Source organism: Palaemon carinicauda, chromosome 44 (assembly GCF_036898095.1).
Source record: "Palaemon carinicauda isolate YSFRI2023 chromosome 44, ASM3689809v2, whole genome shotgun sequence".
Taxonomy (NCBI): domain Eukaryota; kingdom Metazoa; phylum Arthropoda; class Malacostraca; order Decapoda; family Palaemonidae; genus Palaemon; species Palaemon carinicauda.
Genome location: NC_090768.1, coordinates 36107815 through 36128361, shown reverse-complemented (window position 1 = coordinate 36128361; position 20547 = coordinate 36107815). Strand labels below are relative to the sequence as shown.

The following is a 20547-nucleotide window of genomic DNA, read 5'->3' as shown; positions in this document are numbered from 1 at the left end:
AGCAGAGTAAAAGTCTTCATGAATGTGAAAAACTTATACTGCTCAAAGGAATGTAGAATTTAGATCATAAAGTGCTGATCAGCTCTACCGAAGGCAGTTCTCTACTTCAAAGGAAGAAAGGTGTGTATATGCCAACGAATGAATGACAATATTTTCACTAATTTCCAAAACAACTCACTTTGTACAATTCTTCCCGCTGCTTTCTCATTCTTTCAATTTTCTGTTCCTCTTCCTCTTCGTCTTCTTCAAAATCTATGTCAGCTACTTCACTTTCAGATGATGACTCTCGAGGCTTTCCAAATATCAACTCCTTCTGTCGCTCTCTCTCTCTATCAATTTCTCGGCTACGACCAAACTCAATATCTTGCCTTAAAGGAAAAGAACATAATGTTAATTACATACTGTACCTAATTCATACATTCTATAAAAGTTCTGAAAACAATTATATTTATCATAGCTGATATTTTGTGGATCATGCTTGAGATTTCTGGCTGGAAAAGCATCTGGAAAAGAATTCAATACAGGTATTTGTCATATGTCTTGGCTTCTGGTTGAAAAGACCAGAAGTTTGTGATATAAGTACTTGGTATTAACCCTTTTACCCCCAAAGGACGTACTGGTACATTTCACAAAACTCATCCCTTTACCCCCATGGACGTACTGGTACGTCCTTGTAAAAAACTGCTATTTACATTTTTTTTGCATATTTTTTATAACTTTTTGAGAAACTTCAGGCATTTTCCAAAAGAATGAGACCAACCTGACCTCTCTATGACAAAAATTAAGGCTGTTAGAGTAATTTAAAAAATAAATATAGCAAAATGTGCTTGAAAAAAAAAGAAACCCTGGGGGTTAAGGGTTGGAAAGTTCCAAATAGCCTGGGGGTAAAAGGGTTAAATCAAATTCAAATAACCCATCAGACACTTAAATTATTTTTTTTTCAATTTGACATGACAAGAAGTATTATTCAAAATATTCTTATCTCTTTTTACTGATCGTTATAATGGTCATATAAATTTCAGAACGCGTTATGAACCAATTTCAATCTTTTGACTTTTGAGGAAAGACTACTCCTTCAGGGAAAGAAAACATAGTTAATATCAGTTTTTTTTTTTTTTTTTTAATTGGCGATTAAAGGGAGTTGCTTTGCGTTCAGAGACAGGGTCATGTGGGATTTGGATTTATGAATTTAAGCTATGAAGCCCTGCACTGGGGCCAGTTAGGCCATTCAGCATCTAAGTGCGACTGGTGGTATAATAACAAATTTGGAAGTAATTTGCATTTTTCCTAGCATACAAACCTGGAGCTATTTATAGGGGTATTACTTTCGGCGTAGCTGTATAAATAGCGGAGGGTTTGTATTTGCGCAGGGACAAATAACAAATTTAGAAGTAATTTGTATTTTTTCCTAGCATACAAACCAGCAGCTATTTATACAGCTACCCCTATAAATAGCGGAAGGTTTGTATTGTGCCTGAAAAAACCCTGCTTTTTGCACTATGAGGATTTTGAAGGTTAGAAGAGGATGGACAGCAAGAGAGAATGAAGATGAAATAGGGGGATACAAAGTAATCCCTTACATCATAGATTTACAAATATATGTAAATCTATATCGTGGATTTCTGAGGCCAGATAAATTTCATATTTAATTAATTGATATGTCTGCTTACCCTATAAAGTAAACTGACATTAAGGAAAACTATCATGCATAATTGATTTGCTAATCAAAACAAAATATAAAATATGCTAACCCAATTTTTATAATACTAATAAGAAGAAGGAAATTTACCTCTTATCTCGATGACCATCTCGATCTCTTTCCCTGTAGCCATCATCTCTACGACGATCTCTATTATTGTCTCTGTCTCTGTCTCTGCTATCTCCTCTGTCTCGTAAACGTTCGTCCCGAAGCCTCTCTCTCTCTTTCCTTTCTTCCATTCTCTTTTCCCAGTCTCTCTTTCTTCTTTCCTCTCGTTCTTTCCATTCCCTCTCCCTCTGTTCACGTTCTTGTTGCATCTAGATAAAAGAAAGTATTGAAATGTCAACGAGTAAGCTAAAGGGAAGCACTGAAAAGTTCTGATTTGTCATTAACAACAGCAATTTCCTTATTTCTGAGATATATTTAAAAAAAAAAATTTTACTTGCTAACGGTGTCCCAATAGAACAATTTTGTGTATCTATTTAAAATTTAGTGACTATTACAGTATGTACTAATCGTATATCCATCCATAACACAAAATGTTAAAGTACCATCATCTAAAACTTTGTAATCTAATACTTACTTAATGGTAAGATATAAAATAACGCTAAAATTTATAAATTATATTTTTGTCAAATTTCATAGGGATTCAGGAATCAAATACAATTAAAACTCAGGTAATATTACTTCCATACTGTACTAAATAAACAAAATAAAAGTATAAAGACAAAGCATGTACTAATCATGAAGTACCAACCTTTCCCCTTTCACGCATCATCCTCTCCTTCTCCCTTCTTTCACGACTCCTATCTCTACTGCGGTCTCGGCGCTGTTGTTCCTCTGCCCGAGATCTGGAGGTTTCCCTTGATGAGGCACCGTGATCCTTTCGATGACTGACATCTCTCCGACTTGGCTTCTCATCGTGACGGTCTTTGTCCCTCCTGTCTTTTTCTCGGCGAGATCTTTTCTCCTTTTCCTCGGCCTCACTTCTTGACCTGTTGAAAGAATTAGGGAAAACCAAACTCCTTTTTAATGAACCTTAAAACAGTTACCATCAGTAACTTACGTATGACTGCACCTGTTATTCTGTAAGAAAAATCATTAAAGGAAGTAATGACATATTAAGCAAGTACAATCTTAGCATTAAATATACTGAAAAATGTGACCTCTTATTTATCCAAGAATTCACATATTTCAGTATACAAGTGATCATCTGTTGGTGCTAAATCATATATCTGCTTCCTCAAATGCTTCCAAATAACAAAAATGGAGATTTCCTTCTTTTATTCTTTCTGACAACAAAAAAGGATAATACACATAAACTGTATTTCTAAAATGCAGAACCAAAGTTTAAGCTTTTAAAAATAAAGCTTCTGTAAAACTCTAAAATATACATATAACTTCTTTTAGTCAGAATTAAAACAAAATAAAAACTCAAGGGCAGATGCATTATTTACCACCATCAGTATAATGCAATATGAAATATTTGTCAAAACTTCACATTTTTACAGAAAAGGTGTCAAACTAAAGTTTACATTTTCAAGGGGTGTTAAGAATGGTTTATGAATTAGGATAATCTTACTGTGTCAAATTTAATTTCAGTAATAAAATTACAAATAAATTTAATCCTCTATTTTTCATTATCTAAACAAAATTCAAAGTTATGAACATCTAATATATTTCAAGCCCCCAATGAGATAAATATTGAACAAACTTGTCTGGAAATTGACTTTATAATTGGATTCTTAACTGTAGAATTGAATTCTTAACTGTAAAATACCATCTAAATTGAAAAATAAAAATTTCATGATTACATAAATGGTTTTTCTAAAGAACTTCTTACAAAACAAGAAAAATATTGATTCAGGAGTCATTCTAGCTTGGCAACAAAGACTTCCAAAAGTTTTTGGGTAGTTCTAATAATTATCATTTATGTAATGAGACCCTAGTCTCTCATTTATAGAAACTACAAGAGCTCACCAAAAGATTTTGTTCTTAAAATATATGTGAAAAATGAAGCGAGGTACAATTAAATTTGTTGGACAGATTAGTAAAAATAAACTAAGGAGAACAGATAAGAAATAAAAGGATGAAAGCAATACTTAAAAGGACCTCTTGTATAATCTAGTGTTATGCTTGGTACACTAGTGATATCCTACTATGGAATATCAATTTCATAAGACCAATATATACTGTATTATATTAATGAAAAATTGCGCACTTAATACATGACGGGCTGGTGAATAAAAAAAGAGTCAGAAAAAAAAAAGGTTAAAAAAAAAAAAAAAAAAAAAGTCAGAAAAAAAAAAGTTCAAGAAAAGGGTGGAGAAGAATTAAAGTGATAGGCAGCTTAAAATCTTCCAATATAATACAAAATTAAACTTGGTTCGGTGCCATATACTATCACTGACGCAAATTTTTATTCTACCGTATAGGAAATCGTCTATATTATAAAATTTAAAATGCATACACTTACGGACCAATAACTGCATAAAAGTGAAAAAGATACTCCAATTATATTTCAAAAGCAATGAAAAGAGTAACTATTTTACAATGAAATGACAAACCTTCGAAGGAAGTGTAAAACATGACATGGAGTAAATATGTGTAACTGCTCAAATTATAAAAAAAAAAAAAAATTAAAACTGCCAATGCTTTTAAAACTCCTGTATCAATTTCTTTTTCTTGTTTAATCGAAGACATTATATTGTTGTACCTTATCATCTATTTTCATTTTTACACAAAAACAACTTTTTAAAATAAAATACAAAAACGGTTCTAAATCTAATCTAAATTCACTAAATATAACCTTAACGAAAATTTATTATATCAATACCAGTGGACATTTTCACCTAGCAAATGAAACTCGAAAAATTAAAAACATCGCATTCTAACAATTTTAAAGAATGCTTATGTCCCATGCCTTTATGGCCACACACATTTTGAACTCATCTGTGACTCTCAAGGTCAGTCATCCAAATTAAACTCTGCTGCATACCAACGTCACTGACAGACTCTACACATAAATACCCCTAATGCTTTCAATACCACATAATAAAATACCAAGTTACGTTCCTTCAATTAATTCGGTTACAAATCTCATGTAAATTAAAATGTGAGATCTGTTTCTATCACAAATGTGATAAATAAAGAAATTAAAAAATGAGGGCTTATAAAAATGCTTTCTATCAGTTAAAAAAAATTAGCTAAACCTGAACATGATACTTGTTTTTCAGTCTGGCCACGACATGTAGGAACTACTCTTTGGTTGTGCAATTCTGGAAAGGGCTTTTGAATAATAAAAAGATGTTCTAGAAGGGTACTTGTAGAATAACATTGTGCAGCACAATAGCTTTCAACTAAATTTTTTAAAAATCAGTGACACTTTTATATATAGTACAGTACTACACTTAACTATGTACATAAAAATTTACATAAAATGTGACCTAAGTTTCACCTATAAGACTGGTACTTTATTCTCTGTGTTAAATAAATATGCTCCTTTCCTTCTACAAAGACATGTGCCCCTATCAAACCATAAGAAATAATATAATTCAAGTACAGGTTTTGTTTATAAAGTTTTCACATGTATATTTCTTCCCTATTACAGTGGTAGTCAAACCACGAAAAAACAATGCTTCTGTAATATAATTGTATATTTTTTTCCCATTACAATCCTTTAGGATTCTTCAAAATTTGAACGGCAAGGTTATGGTGACAATGCAGTTATGATATTTAGGTGTCTAAGTACAAAAACAGACATTATACTTATCACCCATTGAGGATTGTCAGAGACATACCTAAAAATGACTGTTTCTATCTTACATACTAAATGGTAAATATATTAATTCTCGGTCTATTATAGCAGCTTCCATGATCATGTTCATTTACATAGATATGTTGTCGTTAGAACACAATATATTTAGGAAAACTTTGAACTGAACTGAGCGACAATAGTTCTTTACAGTTGCGGAGCTAAATATAAACCGTAATTTTGTAATCTGAAAAGAAATACCTCATGGTAATTACTAAATAATATTTATATTCAATGTAATTAAATCTAAACTTTTTATAATGTAAGATATTAAAAAACTAAATAGAAACAAAATGGAGAATATAGAAAACTGCAGTCATAAATGCATATATGTCTTAATCAACCATCAAAGCCCCAGAAAGGATATGCAGCAATTTTGTAACCTACTCTAAATGGACAGAAGACTAAGAGGCAAATGGTAGCAAGCCCGGGACCTTATACGTAAACCAAATAGTCCATCTGGCTAGATAAGTAAAACCAGCAATACCGTGAAATAACTTTCTTTCGGATTGGCCATTTATATAGAGAAATAGTAAAATATTCTATAGAGGAAGTCTCATGAAGTTTTTCCTTTTGCTCATTTTTACACATTCTTTGAGTTGAGTGTAAGATTGCACTTCATGGGTTACTTTCTGGCATAGGAGTTACTGCCTCCACCCTGTAAGTTTTGATAACTAAGAATTTAAAAGATTAATTTTACTTCAGAACTGGATATACGGTACTAGACTGAGATAGAATTACAGTTGGCCCTCAACCTTTACTGATTGTCTTTGTTAATCCACATATTTTGATCTACGGAGTATTTTAAATGATAGTTTTGATTCTTTGCAAACTTTCATGGCATTATCTTCTCCTGGGGATCACTGCACAATGACACGTCTGTGGCTCACTATCTCAGTTTTGCTGCATCCTTCATTGCCTCAGCATCTCCCACTTGTGTTTATCTAGCACCAAGTACTCTTGCTTAACTCATGCCATGGCCCCTGAGAGACCTTCATCATCATCTCTAGGTAACTCTAAGCGGTAGAGGAAGGCAATGACTCTTGAACTGAAGGTGGATCTACTTGATACAGTAAGAGCAAAGATGTAAGTTATCCTAGTAACATAGAGTCAATACTTACACTATATTTGTTACTCTACTTGTATGGTACATGTTTAATACGCTACCACTGCATCTGCATATTATGGATCATTCATCACGAGATCAAAAGTAATTTTGCTGTGAACTTCCTCGTAAAAGGTAAGTTGTGGTGTATGTTTATTGTTTTTGGGTATTCTATCTGCACGTAATGGTAGTACAGTACTATTATGTATGTATTACAGTTAATTTTCATACATACAGTACTGTACATTCATTGAAAAAGAACCAACAACATACAGTAATGTATATGAAGTACGGTAATGTAGTTATGTGATACGTATCATTGAAAAAGAACCAACAACATACAGTAATGTATATGAAGTACGGTAATGTAGTTATGTGATACGTATCATTGAAAAAGAACCAACAACATACAGTAATGTATATGAAGTACGGTAATGTAGTTATGTGATACGTATTAGTTGACGAGTGGTAGGGAGGGGTGAAGTAACAACGCAATGACAGCAATCACCTAAGAGTGATGTGTCGTTTCACCTTATCTAATTAAGATGTACTGTTGTAATAGTGCTGTACATATATTAGAGCAATATAAACTACAATATCAGTGAATGTCGTTAGTCAGGAACATCAGTGTTTTTTTTTTTTCACTTATACATAGGGTGGTGTTGCAACAAATTATGAGTGATGAGTCGTCTCACCTTACCTACTTGAGCTGTACTGTTATGATAGTAAGGTACATATAATAGAGTAATATATACTACAGTATAAGCGATTGTCGTTACCTAAGAACAACAGTGTTTTTTCGTTATGTATACATAGGCTGGTGTATCGATGACTTTGAGTTCTGAGTTATCTATGTTAGGTACTATACTGTACTAGTGTTATGTAGCAGTGATAGTAACATACAATTACACTTGTATAGCAACATAACCTGAGTAAAAACAATGTAGCGAGTTATCTAATGTGAAGATTTCTCACTATAATTTAAATTCAAATTTATCCCCATTAAAATTGCCTTTTTCTCCGTGTCTAGAGGTAGACTATATTATCTAGTTCATTTCAATACTTTTCTGAAGAAACAGTGAAATAATTGTCAGAAAATAGATACAGTGTGTACATATAAATTGCAATTTTTTCGAACATTACTATTTAGGATGATAAAGAAAGGAACTGAGAACTATAACCCATGGTAAGGCTAATATAACTTGGGTTGGTTTGAATAGTGCTCCAATAGTTTATATCTTAAACCTTTGATTTAAAACAAAATTACAATGCTAGCTTTCCCTGGCCTATCTACATGTTTGCCTTTGCACTTATTGCATGAAATGATGTGGTTGCATGAAATGATGTGGTCAACCTTGGTGCAAGACTTGGTGAATTTTCAGCCAAATTCTACTTATTATCATCCCTATTTGAATCCACATGGATACTACACACCTACCTTTAATAAAGCCATACTGGTTGGTTGGGAGATCATTATGAGCCCTATGTTTCACAACAAATCTTTTTATGAATTGTTAAATATCCTAATACAGGAAGGTGGGAGGATTGTGATATAGGCTGGTACAATCTTGAAAATAGCTTTCAATATCTGACTTGGTGTTGGAAAAATAATGGCAAGTTAGAAGACTTAATTCTGAGTATTGTTTTTCTTGGTTCTTTCTTCCATGAAATCTCCATTTTGAAGCACCGTGAGATTAGTGCTAATTAAGTGAAAAAAGAAGTGGGTCTGTCAATATTGTGGTTGAGGTCAGAGGTCAAATATACAGATGGGACCTCATTGACAGATATTCACAAATTTATACAGGGACTGTGATAAGTGTGCCACTTTGATAGAGCCAATACCAATTTTCACATTTTTATGTTTACATCAGTGAAATCAATGAAAACATAAGTTTCTCTTTTAGAATAAGAATTTTGGTGATACTCCCCATGTTTGATAGCAAGTCTTCAATGTTCGTATTACAGTACAATAGTTGGGGATTCAACTGTTTCTGAATGCCGTTTCACTATATGAGGATTTCAAGCATTGCTAGGATGCGTGGTCATGCTAGTGAGGGTGGTATAGGGGTCATGTGGATAGAGGTGCTTTTAAGATTTACTACTCCATCCAAGGAGACAAACAAATAAATCACGAGAGTGAGTTGACCCCTTTATCTAATCTCTTCTTATTCTGGCTGGTAATGGTACCATTTTTAATCTCAGTCAGTAGTCAGTTTCAAAAGATACTGTTATATGTGAAGAAGTACCCACAGTACCTGATGTTAAACTTTTTAGTTCCAGTTTCTATTTGTTGGATGTAGTTTTGTTACTAATGCACCAATATAATTTATTTATATAAGTAGCTTAAACTTTTATATCAATTGAACTCTTAATCAACAACTTTCTAGAGTACACAAATTGATGTGTTCTATATCACTCTTTGATATCCAACTTAATTAACAGTAAAGTTTGCTTGATCTTGCTTGTACTGCTTCTGATCACTGGTTTCTCGTATTTGTTCTCCTCCCATTTACCTCTCCCTCCACGACAGCTGTGACCCACAATCGTCGATATACAGCTTAAAACCTAATTCACTGGTTAGGCCAACAGGTGTATACTGGGTTTTTAAGAAAGTCTCATGCCATTCCTATCCTTACCCAGTTCAGGGATCAATTGCAGATGCCTTAGTTGTAAGTCGGGTGTGCTACCACTGTGAAAAGAGGAGGAAACAGCTAGTTATAAAATTGTTCAAATTCTATATAAAGGTCTATTCAAGATACACTTTTTGATATCTTTGCTTAGACTGCACTTAAAGCTGTCAAACTAGTGAATTTTGTATATTTTAATCAAATGAAAAAGATTTAAGGGGACTTTTTAAAAATATTTGAATAGAATTACATAACCCTTTTATCACAAGAAATGATAGGTCAGGCAAAGTTATGTTTTAACACCTTTTCGTTGCACATATTTAAAAAATGCAAATGGTGACTTAGAACAGCTCTGTAAGTCAAGTTTGACTCATTGGCCCTGGTAAATCTCCTCCCTTTAAATAACATTTGAGAAAACCAAATGGAATAGTGTCAAGCTTTAGTCATTACTGTATTTTGGAATTTGACACAAACTAACAATTGGGTACTCGCTGTATTACTGCCAACTGTTGAGGAACATCAACCAAATATTTCCAGACTGAACTCCCCAAAATTTAACTTTAATTTTATGTAAAATTCACTAAAAAAAAACGTAGGAGACAAAGTTTTAAACCAAGGAACATTTCAGAACTTATAGGCCTGAATTGAAACTCTATGGCCTTGGGATTACGAAAATTTTGTTCATAAACAAAGGTCCATAATGGTCCCCTCTAATGAAAGTATGTTTCTGGCAAACAATTTGCCTTTTCACAGTCCGTAAAGTTTTAGTGAAATTTTTAGGCCATCGTGAAGAGTTATTAACTCCTAAAGGTAGTCAAGAAGTGTTGCCTGAATTTCAATGTTTGCGAACTCTCGCATAAGTTCTTAGACCGGTAGCATATTTTTCCTTTCCTAGACCCTAGTACTTGAAAAACTTAATCATCATCATCAGACGAAAATGTATGTAATAGTAAAAAATGTGTCTGCAAACTCTCGCATAAGTTCTTAGACCGGTAATATATTTTTTCCTTTCCCAGACCCTAGTGCTTAAAAGACTTAATCTTCATCGTCATACGAAGATGTAAATTAATAATAAAAAAAATGTGTCCTTCAACATGCACTTGGAGAAACTGAAAAAGCTCAATGTGCAGTATGTCTGCTTTGAAACCAATTTGGCATGGAGTTAATACTTTCCTCGAAATTACTCATAAAAAAAAAGTTTAACCAGACCAATTTGCAATGGTTGTAAATTGTAAAAGGTAAATTTATTTTATTTAGTAATAATTTAGCCATTAAAAATTATATAATTGGATTTACTACTCATGTTGAAGACAAAAATATTTCTTAGAGGATACAGTTTTCTTTTAATATGCAAAATTTTCAATATGCAAGTTAAGTTCATAACTAGGAATTACTTACTAATAGGCAGAACTTGATCATAATATAGGCGTAAAGAGGTAAATTAGTAAATTATACACCGTACCCAAATATGAGCCTAAAAAAAAATGCGACCCGAGTCGCACTTTAAATCTTCTACGAAGCACAAAAAGCTACCCACAATGCCATAGAAAACAGCGCTGAATGCCCCACTTGTATTTACACTATATTGAGTTAGCATTTATGATAGCAAATTCAACTGTATAATCGTAAAAAAATTAACTTTTTACTCATCATGGCGACTACTCCTAACTCTAAAAACAAGAAAACCTCTCTTCAAGTTCAGTAATAGAATCAATGAAAGGAGGGAAAAGAACTTTGGCCATTCAAAAAGAAGTAGGTTTAGAAGAACCCATTATTATCTACGTTCCTAAAATTAAAGGTAAAACTATCAGGATTTCTAAGTGCCTATCAACTCGATGGTTGCAGTACGATTGCAAATACGGAAAACGATCCCAGTAAGAATAAAAATTTAATTTAATTAAAGAAATTAGAATAGCTTCAAGAAGATTTGTCATACAAAGTACACTGCAGATGGCTACGCTCTTTATAAAAGCGTGAAAAGGTCAGCAGTAACAGTGTTATAATTATTGTGCAGTACCGTAATGAGAGTGAATTGATCAAATTACGGTATCCTATACCATTACAATCATTACAATATCAGTACCAATTTACCTATACAGTATTAATTTCTGCAGTAATAACATACCATATCCTATTACAATTGTCATGACAACACTACTGTCACTCTGTAACAGACATCTCGGGCCTATTTATTAAATCTAAATTATTTCAGAAATATTTCATGAATCGGAGTAAAACTTGTTTTGAAATAAATAATTCAAATTTTGTAACATACTGCACTGTCAGCAGTTAACTAATGTACTGACTAATAATTATTTCAAGTATAGACACAATCCCTCTCCATTTAGAGAAATGGTGACTGGTCTCAATGCAGCTGTTTGGAGTAAGCTATAATCCATTTCTTTTAGTGAGGCATATTTGCACCGACTCGCAGCGGTTCCCTTTTAGCTCGGAAAAGTTTCCAGATCGCTGATTGGTTGGAAAAGGTAATTCTAACCAATCAGCGATCAGGAAACTTTTCCGAGCTAAAAGGGCACCGCTGCGAGTCGGTGCAAATCTGGCTCACTAAAAGAAATGGACTTTAGTACCCTAGATTCATTCATGCTGAATTAGGTTCTTGTAGTTGAGTTAGTATATGTAGTAATTTTTTCTATAATACTATACATTTACATTATTAGAGGTACATTTTATAAATGAATGTTAATGACAATTGCAAAACTTTAGACAAATAAAGGGTAAGAATTTGAGTGATGCCAAGAATTTCTTTCATTTCCATAAGTGGTGTTCCTAAAATCCATTGTCTTAATATTCAATCATATTATGTGGTAAGTGAACAATCTATATCTATCTCCAACACTTGTCGCTCAAACTCAATTTAAATTTAGCAATTCACAATAAATAGGTTTAATATCGTCAGGTTTTAAATTCTAACCATTTTAATATCGTCATGTTTTAAATTCTAACCAGTCTCCAGTTTGTTCCTTATAATGGATTTTAGTGTTATCACAATATTGTAGTTCATGGGAACTGTAGTAATAATTGTAAGAGATTTGACTCTTTTATCTACCTCATTTCCTTTAATACTTGCGTGAGCAACAACCCAACACAGATAAACAATTGTACCAGCCTTATATAATTTATAGATGGAATAGTATTTAATCTACTGGAAAAGGAATTTTTTGAATAGCACTGTAATTTCAAAAATACTTTTCTATAGCACTTCCAGAATTACTGAAAATTACTTTCTACAAATGATTTGACTGTGAAAACTGAGGTCAAACAGTATTAGGGAATAATTAAACTTCCTTTTACAAAGATAGATAAAAATATCCACCCGAGTATATAACGGTTGTACAGATTACGCTATACCGTATACAATCTATCACATGATGGAAAATGAGAAAATAAAGCAAAACTGAGCAAAATATGAAAAGAATTTTCAATAAAAAAAAATATGTGCATACTTTAATCTCCTCTATGTTAAGAGGAAAAATTATATCCTACAGGGTCAATTTTTAGTTTTAGAAACCATAACCCGTATAATATACACAAGTATATTGGTATTATTAATACGAAAAAAAATATCTTTGTTACCTAATACATGTATATTGAAAAACCTATGGAGTCTACTTTACTCAACAATGTTTCTTATCATGATCGTATCAAACACTCCAAGAAATATGACTAACATTCATACAAGAAATATACATGAACTATAAACTAGACCTATAAATATTCGTGACATCTAATATCAACCATACAAGAAATCTATTAGCCTGTATTCAAAACCATCCTACTCTAATAATCACCCTATAATTTTTAATTCTGACTTCCATTTTGTTAAAACAATTCTTGTCATTGACTAGGTGTGATCTGTAGCAAGGTTATTGGGTGACTGCCTTAAAGACCATTCGAGTATCATAAATGTATGTGACCAGTTCTATGACTCAGAAATTTCTTAATCTTTTCTGAAACTGGCAACAAACAATTTCAAGACAAACTTTCTTATGGCAGCATTGTTCAAGACCCAATAAAAACCCCAAGTATAACAAACTTCTGGTAAATCGTAAATACCATCAAATTGCTTGTTGACCGCCAATCGCAAACTTTCATGACAATTCTGAGTATGTACAGTGATGAAATGTGCTAAGACTGATGCTAAAGTGGCAAGGGTAGAAAGGTTAATGTATAATCATTACAGCAACTGTTAGCCCCAGTTATGAAGATGAATTCACATGACTAATCTGCATTATAGAACCTTTGTCCAAGTTTCAAAGTAACCCCCATTTTCAATAAGTATGATTATTTTTATTATTTACAATGTGCATGCATTCATGAGAAACATAAAGAAGGCAAGTAATATGGTAAGAAAGCTTTCAAAGAATAGCAAACAATAAAAAGAGGAAAAATATAAAGCCAAGAAAAGTGACCAGCTAATCTATATTCAGACTGGAAGTAACAAAGAAAGTAACATAGAACATGGCTCTAAAAAAAGATAGCGATAACATTATTGCTAATTCTCAAGTCCACCATTTAGAAAATATATATAAAGAATGGAAGCTATATTTTTATACTGACTGATTTCAAACAAACAAACTTTCATCTAATTTCTTACCAAACATCGGGCACTTGTAAACAACGACTTATCAGAGCGAAAATTAATCAAGGGTGAAACTAAAATACAAGGCATTATGCTTCACGTCAGTTAAGAATACTAAGCAATGCACTGATAAATAAATTGCTCGAAAACTATTTAAGTACATTTTAGCCATAAGACATTATGATACATATTGTACTGAACAAAAGTACCCCGGGTAATAACTGAATACGAGCAAACAATTTTGACTTTGGATAATAGTATTGCATCTGTCGGCAAGCAAAAATTTAAGCCCTATAAGCACTTTCTGGATAAGTACAAACGGGAATAGCATATGATGCGCAGAAATAAGCCTCCCAGTGCCCCTACGCCACCCACATACTGTTCATGCACTTTTTAACCTACTGTATTTTCATGACATACTAAAGAAAAGGCAAATGCAGTTGTTCTAAATGAATTAAAAAATTGTATGGTATGTATGGAATACAATGGAATATACATAATCTATTTACTTTAATTAAAACCTCTCTAGGATAATAGTGAATCAATATGAAATACAACTCTATACTATTGATGTGGGAAGGTGCACAGGATGAATCAAGTTGTGAACTTAGTTGTTTTCACAAAATCATGATTGTTAATTATCAATCATTAGAGATGAAATTGCTTAAACAGTGAAAAAGCTCTTAGTTATGCCAAATAGATGTACAAAAGAATGCTTATTCCATTGTGCAATCATTTAGCAACAGCACCTCAACTCTGTTCTCTAAGACTAATTTGTCAATATCATCTCGTGTCAGCCTCACACTAAGATTATTTCTACCCTATCGTTACTTTCTCTTACATTTAAAGTTTTTACATGAACTTTGTTTTAAAGGAACTAACGCATTGCATTCCATGAAAATACATTAACTCATCAAATTCTTCAAAAGTTTGCTTCTCCAACAATTTCAAGGTGAGCTAAGAAATACTGTACTTTATTTGCTAAAGATTGCAATAACATATTCAAAATTTATATAAAAAACTAAAGATTCTTGAACCTGTTAAATAGAGACAGTGCATGATTGTAGCTGTATAATCTTCAATTTAACATATACTTTAAATGAATGACAAAATAATCAGGGAAATTGTAATTTACTTAAGGCCCAAAATACACACACTGCCTTGCATTAAAAACACTGAATATAAATCACAACAAATATTGAATATTACAAAGCTTGGTTGGAAATCAGTCAAGTAGAGTAAGAATTATTGGATACGATAAAATTCCGAAGACTTGAATGCATAATAAAAATCTGGACACTAAATAAAGTTTGAAGTATTGTACATTAAAAGCAAGACTAGCAAGGATCCAATCAAAGGCCTTTAATCCTTCTTTGTGATTAGTTATCCTAAAGAACTATTTTTGAAAGAGAAATACATAAGCAAACTAGGTCCCTTTCTATTAGAAAATTAAAAAGTGTTCAGAAGAAAATCTTTATATATCCCTCCAGGTACAAAATCTAAATGAATTTCTTTTAAATTTTTATCCAGCTATGCAAAACTATGAGGATTTGAAAGGAGACTTAAGAAAATATAAACCAACTCAAGCTAATTTTTTTCCAAAATGCTTGAAGTGTGAGCAACAAAAATTGCCAGGAAAAACTGTCCATGCAACTTAAAAACTGTGGTCTTGAATATCATAACCAGATCACACAAAGCAACCCCTGAATAAAGAATTATAAAGTATACAGATAACCCTAATACTATATGTTAATATAAGAAGTTCATATTTAATGAGGATCAATACACAACATTGCAGATACAGTCAATGCATGTGGCAGGATCTCAAATTCAAGAAAAGCAAGTACGTAAATCTGCCCTTTTACATACAGGGGTCCCAGACTTAAAGATATCTATTTAGAAACCTTGGCTATGGTAAGAACTATCAGTCTAATTAATGAATCTAAGTATAATTCTCAAGTTCATTATCAATTAGAAAGCAGTGAAAATTGAGGAATACTGTATGTATTACTGTAAAACAATCCTCACCACAAAGATAAAGATGTCAATTATGTTGAATGTACTATACGATGCTAACAGAAATGAGAATGATATTTTTACTTGGCAAAATTTAATGTGCAAAAAAAGGTGATTCATGCATCTGAAGATAATGTCATTTGAAAGAACAGCATTCCAGGAAAATAAAGAATGATGTAAGTATAGGTGGATGAATGTTTTGGTAGGTGAAATATGGTACTTTTGCTTTGTCTTTCATGGAAAGGCGATATTTATATAGATAAATTCAAACTGTGAGATACCTCTCTGTAACTTCTTCGCCATCGTGGTTCCTTAGATTAATAAAAGAACTAAGGATCTAAAAAATTACCTGCTCTTATATGCACTAAACACCTTATGTATATAATTTTTAATTTATCATAAGACCCACAAAAATTCTCTAGGCTAGGTTAAACCATCATACATTAAATAAACAATAATAAAATATAACCTACATCCCTTTACCCTCTGCCTGGGTACTTACGCCTCTGTCGACAGAGCAGAGCTGGTGTTGCAACAGCTCCATACTTATCCTGTAAACAGTGAAGCCCGCAGCCAGTGATTAAAGGCATTTTAAAAATGGTCATAGGTACAGAAGGCTACCATTAACTACACACTATATGTTAACTATTCAGTCATTATAGAAAAAAGCTTAAATCCCTCACATATATCAATATTTTTTTCTCTTTTCACGCAACAACTGCATAATACATCACAGGCAAGTGAAATCTTGAATTAATCATGATGCTTATCTGAGGGATGATACCTGGTAAGCAATAATCAAAGGTATTTTCAATCTCATTATCATGTTATTACATAACAGCCAAAACTAATGCAATCACAGCGAGTGTAATGTCTCAAGCTAAGTATTTCCTATATCAAATAGTCATTCTTATACATAACAAATTTCAAATCAGGAATTTCAGTGATTATACAAACTACAATTTAGGAAATCAAAATGTTAATGTTGACATTAACTGAGAATTAGAACCTGGAGCTTCTATTCCAAAGAAAACCACTTTAAAGGAACATGGCCTTCCAAAAGTACCTATTTCTACTGCAAAAAACTTCATAATCAAATACAATAACGTAACGAGAATCGATCACCTGTCAAATACTCTAAGGGACTCAACATGAAAGCTAAAAAACCTACCACAACAGACAGTAATAACTACATCAATTTCCCTATGTACTTTGATCGAACACCTATGCAAAAACATTTCATTTTTACTCCACTCATGCTCTAATTCTCCCTAATTCTAGTAAATTGACTACTGATGACATAATCATTACAGCCAGATAATAATATAAAAGCCCACCCTATATCAATTTAGATCTGTGGAAAGAAAGTAAAGCAGAGAGAGAACTTTCTAAAGTGTTACTGCTTCAACAACAAGACTGGAAGTGAACTAGTATGACTGGAGAATAGTAGCAGAAAGTCTCTCATATTGAAAATCGTAACTTGAATTGCTACGAATCAATGGTTATTTCGTTTACCCATTTACTTAGCATAAAGTCAAATTAACTTGAAAGGTTCAAAAACATTTAAAATCATCATTCATCATTATCAAAATTTTCACTTCTAATTTTCCCTTTACAGGATTAGAAACAAACTGAATTTTCTGGCATTATAATGTTTCAAACTTTTCATACCTCATACCATTTCTAAAATTCAAAGAAGCTCCAGTATATCAATGAACACATAGATAAAATAACTTCTTATTTGTTCCCACAAATGTTACTAAAGAGTAGAATAAAAATAATCTAAAGCAACTGCACATCTTATTTGTCTCTCTTACAACACAGAAGCTATCCCAAGAATAAGAAAACTATACCATACATAATACTTAAAAATTAGTAATATTTTTTATATATAAACCTATCACTGCTATAGCCAACATTTCAGGCTTTGCATGACCCAGCACACTCGAAATTCAAGTCCAAAAGTAGTAGACCAACAAAGATAGGAATGATGGGGAGGATTATAGGAGTATCACAGCTTCGAAAGATTAGAAAATTATAAAATAAGGATAACAGGCAAAGTAAAGATTACAGAGGCGATAAGAGTATCACGACTGAAATGGCATGGGCACGTGTTGAGGATGGATGGTAGCAGGAGGGCTTGGGAGGAACCTGTTAGGATGGAGGGAGGCAGAGAATTAAATGGTAAGATAAGGTGAAGGATGATATGGAGAGAAGAGGTTTGGTGGAGGAGGATGCTTTTGATAGAAGGCTTTGGAGAGGGTGCATCAGGCAACCGACCCCTTACTGTAGGGATAACGGTGGGAAAGCAGTAGTTTCCAACAACCATTCGAGCCTCTTAGCAATTGCCAAGACTTAAAAACAAATCCTTACGAAGTCTCGGCTCCAGCTGGAAATTTATTCAAATTAATGGCACCGAAGTTGATGCTTGTTGGCACAATGCCTCATTGACAGAAGGTAAATAATGTGCTTGCAAAGAATAAGTCTGCACCTATTAGACTTTTCACAGATGATGATCTGAGAACAAAAAGGGTTTCATGCAATTTAGGCTTGGCATAGCCTTTAATGTTTCCATTTCCCTCCATTCTCATTTCAATATTAGATGCAATGTCCAATGCATCATTTGGCAATGGTAAATAAAACAAATAAGAATCATGGCTGAATATGCAGCACACACAATTCTAAAGCATCACGTAAAGAAGTCACATCTTGAACAGCTGAGGCTGCTCCAGTCTAAAACACTTCCAACTATATAGTCAAATGAAATGAACACTGGATTACTAGATACTTAATATCTTTCAAGGCATGGAAAGAATCTCAGTTGCTGGCCTGGAATCAGAAAGCTTTCTGTCTTGGGTAAGAACACAACTTTTTTTGTCTTAATGGGCTTGTTCTTTGGCAACAAAGGCACAGAGTCGTCACTAGAACATGATATGGAGAGGTAGGGGAATACCATCTATTCACAAAAAGAATCAATGATTACTGAAGTAGCAAATTACCAGTAAGCCCCTTATGACAAAAAATTAACTCAATCTTAAGAAAACGTTTATAGTAATCCCTAACTTGGTACAAGAACTCTTAAATAAAGACCTCTACTTAGCCAACAAGGAATTATTTACAATTGCATGATAATCTTGTGAGGCTATAAACTAAAATAATAATCATTTGAGCTGATGCTCAAGCTGTTATGATCAAAGGATAAAGTGTGATGGGTATTATCAACACTACAACAACAATGATCTAATTTGATTTGATCAATTACCGGTAAATTTCAGCTAGATAGCCATGTGCTAGAGACTGAGTGACAACTGAGCACCGACTGTGGGAAAACCCCTCATTCACCCAGTTAAATAAAGTTGAAAGTGGCTGGTCAACAAGATGGAAAAAAGGAAGTAGGAACAGAAGTAGAAAAGGATAAAAAGGTGAAAATATGGGCCAAAGGAATATGCTGCAAAGACCTTTTAGTAATGCCTATGTTGCATCACATGAGATGACAGCACTACTCTCCTATGGGAAACGTTGTTGCCAGCAGCAAGGTATTTGGATATCTTACAGCCAAGCATTACCAGGAGGAATTGACTGCTGTGACAAAGGAGAACCACCAACTCTTGCGATTACTTATTGAAAATTGTTCTATGCAGGTAAACAGATTATTTTTTTTCTTTTTCATGAAGGAAATAGAGGAAGACTTTGCATCCAAAGAAAGACATGTCTGAACGAGCAACATGCAAAGGAATAAGTGAGGGAGCAAGCAACAGCACTGTTGCAAGAACAGGCACAAACAGTGGATGTGGAAATCTCGCAGGCCCATTTCTAAATAGTTTAACTAGCTATTCACAGCAAAGAAATTCCTGAAGAGGCAGAGCATAATTACTCAAAATTACTGAAGATATCATAGTAACAGCTGTTCTTGATAAAAGAAGATGTACAGTAATACCAAACTTACAGATTTAACATAAGATGAAAGTGAAATGACGAGACATTATGTAAATGTATTTGGTAAAGCAAAATGGGCTACAAATTTGTAAATAGGAAAAAGGAAAGTATACCCAAAAATGTGAATAGTACAGCAGAACATGAAAATGAGATACTAAAAGTAATAATATGAACTTATTATGAACTTGAGTTTGCAGTGTTTGGCAACACTCAACAGACTATAAATGTGGCCTATAGGAGCAATATGTTTAAAATCTCCTACCAAGATATACTTCAATCCAAACATTACTAATTTACCATGAATATCATAATCATTTGATTAATTTTTGTACGTTTTTGTTGCTACGTCAACTAAACATGGAACATTTTCTATAAAACCATTTTGATGGGTCAGACAAAATCAAAATTCTTGTAATCCAGTACAAATATCAAATCCTCTAAATCAATACATTTCCTCTCTAGATGCTAACACGTAAAACCCTTATCGAACGATGAAAATGTTTTATAATTTTGAAAGATTGTTAATGTCATCTAATGAGAAAATTGCAAAATATGAATTTCCTGAAGAAACACCGATTCATAAATCAAAGCAGACAAACCTACAAATTGATACATTTGAGAAAAAATTCCTGATTTGAAAGCTTCTGTTAATATAGTTTTAAAACCTAGGTAAAAGAAAGTTTTATTTCTACTTCAGTACTTACTGCTATAAGTACATATCTGATAGTGCAATGCTAGTAGTACCTGATA

At 32.9% G+C, this 20547-nt stretch overlaps 1 protein-coding gene across 1 annotated transcript in view; it reads right to left on the bottom strand.

Moving 5' to 3' along the window:
* The window catches only part of Prp4k (Pre-mRNA processing factor 4 kinase), an 82692-nt gene that overhangs the window by 36708 nt on the left and 25437 nt on the right, over nucleotides 1–20547 (bottom strand). Inside the window, exons 6-8 of the mRNA XM_068366986.1 lie at nucleotides 2457–2694; nucleotides 1790–2016; nucleotides 179–368 (exon numbers count right to left, since the gene is read on the bottom strand). Of these exons, the coding sequence (XP_068223087.1) occupies nucleotides 179–368; nucleotides 1790–2016; nucleotides 2457–2694 (655 nt within the window). The remainder of the gene's footprint in view (nucleotides 1–178; nucleotides 369–1789; nucleotides 2017–2456; nucleotides 2695–20547) is intronic.